We start from the raw sequence: 5,215 nt of genomic DNA on the forward strand, positions 1-5,215 counted from the left end.
CGCAACGTGCGGCCCCCGAAACACCAGGGGGCCCCCTTGCTCTCAAAGATGATTTAATCTTAGTTTCATTTTTGAATTTGGCCAGCGGTTATGAAAACATGAATGATAATTTCCTTTAATGCAGTGCGCTGTCGCCCTTTCTACGTAAAAATCAGTCAAATCGTAATGTGTGTAACGTGTGTCTTGCTTGAGACTAATAAAACGAGTTGAAAGCGTACCGAGCCGCGGAAGAGACACTGTTTCTCAAGCGCTTTCCGCGAGCGCGATTCGAGACGGTGTGAAACACGGACAAATGCGTTTCATTCATTCGTTCATAACCACTCATACCCCCCCCCACACACAGTTTTGCGTACAACATTGCCTTAAGGCCTGATTATACTACATTTTCCGTGTTCCGCTCCGTCTCGCACGCAGCTTTCAAAGTATACTCAACCGCAGATGAGCGCGGACGGACGAGTACGACATTTGCGCAGTGCCACCTAGTGGACGCTTTCTGTCTCAACATTCACCTCGCGCTTGTGCTGTTGTGCGCGGACTCAAAAATTGGGCTGCACGTGGACACTTCTGATGACGAAAACTGCATCACGCGGACAGTGCACAGACCGTCACGGAACACTTGCACGTTTGGTGTTTGTCATTTTTGACTAAAGTAATATCATGGCAACCAAACACTCATGTTTGGCGATTTTAATGAAACCACCGTCGAAAGAGACGTCATATTTTGTTCATGCTTGGAAAGCTGCTTCGCAGAGGGCTCTCTTGAAGGGTTGCCATGTCCACTTATTATAAGTAATGCTTATTAAGCGTCTTTGGGCTTTGCTCATAAAGCAATCCATTGTTCTTATTTGCAATTTTTTTATAGCAGTATCTGGCAACCCTGAGTCAAGACATACTTCCTTCCCTGTGATTTCTTGCATGACATATGTCATTAACTGGTTTTTCAGTTCTGTACACACTGTGTAGAATTTCTGTAAATGCGGTTGCCACTACCTGATTTTTTCAGGAGTCAATTCGGTTGTAGAATGCGGTCGTCACTCTCTTAAATTACTGAACTGTGTACATACAGAACAGAAGTACTAAAAGGTGAACTGACTACCAAATTTAGATGCAGTATATACATGGCCAGTGTTGTGAAGGCACTTTGAGAGCATAATGACTGGATTCCTGATGATTCATGAGTGTGTTATGCGTTTGAGTCCCAGCATTAGTCACGCTGAACCATATAAACAGTATCAGAGCCACATAATCCAGCACTCAGACTATAGGACGAAAACTCATTCTGATGCTTTCAGTAATGTTTATAACAGAGCGAAAGGGGGAAAATAACCTGCTAATAATGATTCAAGTAGCAGATACAGACACTTCAGTCACACAGAGTGACACAACACCTGTTTTCATTTTAAAGTGCCTCTATTATGGGTAATGAAAGTTCATATTTTGGTTTTGGGAGTCCCCAACAACAGGTTGACATGCATGCAAGGTCAAAAAACACTTTCATTGTCTTATAATATGCATTTATTTTTACCTTACTTGCTCAACGACTCCCAAACGATTCGCTCAACGATTCATTTTCCAAACCCCTCCTTTGCGTGACGCTAATCTGCGCTGATTAGTCCGATTGGTCTAATTTCCATTTCATCTTGCCTGTAATGCCTGATAAAGCAGCGTTTGTGAGCGCAGTGCTGCTTTGTGTGTTACCGGGGAAACCGCTATTTTTACCGCTCCAAAAGCGACACCTAGTGGCAAAGAATGAATTTGCATTTTCATTCAGACCAATCGACTCTTTCTTTTGAGAGACAATAACTTTATACACGGTGCACTCTCAGATTTAAAACTTTGCAGGATGTTTTCATTCACTTAGAGCTGTGTTAAACACTGCATGAAAGGTCATTTTCAAAAATCCATAATAGGGGCACTTTAAACACTAGATCCATTGTTTCAATTTTTTTATGTTTTTTTTTTTTGAAAAGTGTCCAAATACTTTATAGGCCCACTGTATGAGAAAAGTCTCATGTGTGTGCGTGATAAACAGAGCTGGCATAGCAGGACAGTGAGAATTACAAAAACACAGAGGAAAGACAAAAAAAATCAGGAAGAGCGCAGAATGACAGATGAAAGCTACGGCAGGAATGTGAGCAGGAATAGAAAGAGAAAATCACAGATTGTTGAATGATTTACAGCAGCAGTGTTTGTCCAGGTGAACCAGCAGAACACAACAACAACAATAACCAATAGTGTTTACAGTACAGCATATTCATAACTGTTTATTTTAAATCAAAATGCCATTTAATGTAACAAAAGTCAGTTGTATTTGTGTATTCTGTGACGATGTGAGGATGAAGCAGATAAAAACTACTGAACATGACAGAAAACATGTGGCACACGAACTCATTTCGCATGCAATGAGGCGTCTTAAAGAAACGTCCGGATGAACTGTAGGAAAATGGTTTTCATGAACTTTATGATTATGTAAATGGAAAAAACTCAGGAAAACAAACAAACAATAATGTTTTTAACATGTCAGAGAGAGTGGGAAATGGTTATAAAAACTAAATTTTTTTTTTTTTAAAGTTTTCATAAGCTTTAAGTAAATGGAAAAACCTCAAGAAAACAACATTTTGAACATTTTAGAGAGAGTGGAAAATTGTCATAAATTTTACTTTTTAAAAACTTTTATGATTAGAGAAACCTCAGGAAAACAAGCAAACGTTAATATTTTAACACGTCAGAGAGTGTGTAAAAAGGTCATGAAAACTAAATTGCAAACTTTTTTTGTTGTCATAAATTTTATGCATAAAAACCTCAGGAAAAAAAACTTGCATTAACATTTTTAACATGTCACAGAAAATGAAAATGGCCATAAAAAAATACATTTTATATATTTTTTGAAAAAGTTTTCAAAAACTTTATGTAAGTGCATTACATTGCTTCCCCGATCATTATTAGTTGCATGTGACTTTAGTCAGTGAGATGTTAACTAGTACCCGCCAAGTCACCTGGCTTGACTAATAAGTGAGCAATTAGTTCAGGTGACGGATGATTGACAGCTGTCGTCTCTGCTCCGCAGCTGGCTGGTTTACAGTGATCCGGGTTTCCAGGGTCTGCTGGCGGTTCTGGAAGCCGGAGAGTATCTGTTCTCGGAGGACTGGGGTTTCCCGTCGCCCGCGGTCGGCTCTCTGAGGCCTCTGCGTATGGTACGGCTCACACGATAACGATATTCACCCGTCTACAGTATAGTGTGTCATCAGAACTGTGCTTGTTTTGCAGGGCGCTCTGAGAGTGGAGAAGCCGAATGCAGTCGAGGTTTGTGAGTTTCAGTGTCTTCTCAAGCATGTTTTTTACAGTGATGGAGACTCTTGATCTGTCTGTCTCGCTCAGGCCGTGGTGTATGAAAAGGCCGGTCTGGAGGGCCGATGTGTGGAGGTTCAGGGAGACGTGACAGAAAACCACGGACTGGACCGAGTGGAATCACTGAAGATCCTCGGAGGCCTGTGAGTGCTGACCTCTGATGTTCTTCCTCAGTGTTACTGCTGTTGAATGCTTCCCTCGTCTGGTTTCAGGTGGGTGGGATACGATGGCCAGGGGTTCGAGGGGCAGCAGTTCGTTCTGGAGGAAGGAGAGTATCTGGACTGGACAGATTGGGGCGGGACGAGGGAAACGCTCCTCTCTCTGCGGCCCGTTTTCATGGTGAGTCTCAGCTTCACTAGCGATCGGTCAACGCGCTTCACTCGCTGTCCAGCGGCCGACTGGTTGGTTAGTGAGATCGTGCATTAGCTGTCGGAGTGTTCGTGTGGGAAAAAAGCATCTTTATTTGCACTCTTTATTTAAAGGGGTGTATAATAGGACCCCTTTAAATTAATTTAATCATACTGGACTGCGTTTTAAAAGAAAATACTATTTCAGTCTTTCTACTTCTAAATTTCATGTTTAAATTCAATGTCACTTGCTGTTTTTTTTGTTGTTTTGTTTGTTTGTTTTTTTTAATAATTTGTGAAAAAATTTATTTGCAATTATTGATTGCAATCCTACACCAGATTTGTCAAGTGTACTCCTCAATCTCCTTATTTTAGGTTAATATTTCAATAGTTTTCCCCCATATTTTGTAAAAGCTAAATTCTTTTGCAGTATTTTACTGGTAAATGAAACATTTTACATTTTTTTAACATTGTAATCACCATTGCTTTTCAGTTTATTTTACCCTAACAAAAAACAAACAACCAGGCAAACAACATCAAAAAATTATATATATAAAATAAAATAATATTTCAATAATTTAACAGCACAGTTCGTCGATGACTGTTATAAGTCACATGATATGCAAGTATACAAATAAAATATTTATTTTTTGGTAAGTGTTTTATTTTTATTGCTTTTATTTCAAATAAAAGCAGATATTTAATTTTACATTTTTATGATTTAATTCATTATTATTAGCTATTCATCAGCTCACAATTGTTCCTCTTTGGAAAGTCACTTTATAAGCGTCTGCTAAATGCATGAATGTAAATGTAAACTGGAAATTCTGCCTTAATTTGTCTCGTTTAAAGCTCCAGCCATAAAAACACTGAGCGCTGTGCTCTGTTCAGTTGTTTTTGAACTGTGTAAACATGTCTAAGAAACACAGGAGAACCCGAAACCAGCTCTCTTACTGATTTAGGATCGATTCAGAAAAACCACAATAGCAGAACCAGAATCAAACGCTTGCCAACTGCTTTCTAATTTAAGACAACTGAGGGCTGTAAAAGGTTTTGTTTTTCAGGATTTCTCCTCCCCTCATATGAAGATGTTTAGTGAGCCGGACTTCTCCGAGCGTGGCGTCAGCATCGACCTCCTGGAGCCGCTGGAAAACACCGCAAACACACGCTACGGCCCGCAGACGCGCTCCATCGAGGTCCTGTCCGGAGTGTGAGTCGCTTTCTTCATTCTAGAGTCCGGAAGTAAAAACTCACCTGATTTTTAATATCTTATAAACCATTAGAGAGCTCCAGGATTGTTAATTGAGGGTATATGTTTCTGTTTAAGCCATCAGTTCGCATTATTTGGTGAAAAACTACATTTCCCATGATGCTGTGCAGAAAATTCCACCAATCAGAGAGTAGCAGTGAGAAAATTGAGCTCAGTGCGCTTTAGCTCCACCCACTCCCTTGAAGCACTCGCTATACTGTCAAAATACTTAAATATCTGTGTGTGTGTGTGTGTGTGTGTGTGTGTGTGT

General features: G+C 40.1%; 1 protein-coding gene across 1 annotated transcript in view; it reads left to right on the top strand.

The window, feature by feature from the left end:
- The window catches only part of LOC107738579 (mucin-17-like), a 29,196-nt gene that overhangs the window by 15,119 nt on the left and 8,862 nt on the right, over positions 1-5,215 (top strand). Inside the window, exons 9-13 of the mRNA XM_016550343.1 lie at positions 3,068-3,194; positions 3,268-3,303; positions 3,379-3,491; positions 3,561-3,687; positions 4,760-4,905. Of these exons, the coding sequence (XP_016405829.1) occupies positions 3,068-3,194; positions 3,268-3,303; positions 3,379-3,491; positions 3,561-3,687; positions 4,760-4,905 (549 nt within the window). The remainder of the gene's footprint in view (positions 1-3,067; positions 3,195-3,267; positions 3,304-3,378; positions 3,492-3,560; positions 3,688-4,759; positions 4,906-5,215) is intronic.

The sequence above is a fragment of the Sinocyclocheilus rhinocerous genome, unplaced genomic scaffold (genome assembly GCF_001515625.1).
Source record: "Sinocyclocheilus rhinocerous isolate Xijiao unplaced genomic scaffold, SAMN03320098_v1.1 scaffold3662, whole genome shotgun sequence".
In the NCBI taxonomy this organism is placed as follows: domain Eukaryota; kingdom Metazoa; phylum Chordata; class Actinopteri; order Cypriniformes; family Cyprinidae; genus Sinocyclocheilus; species Sinocyclocheilus rhinocerous.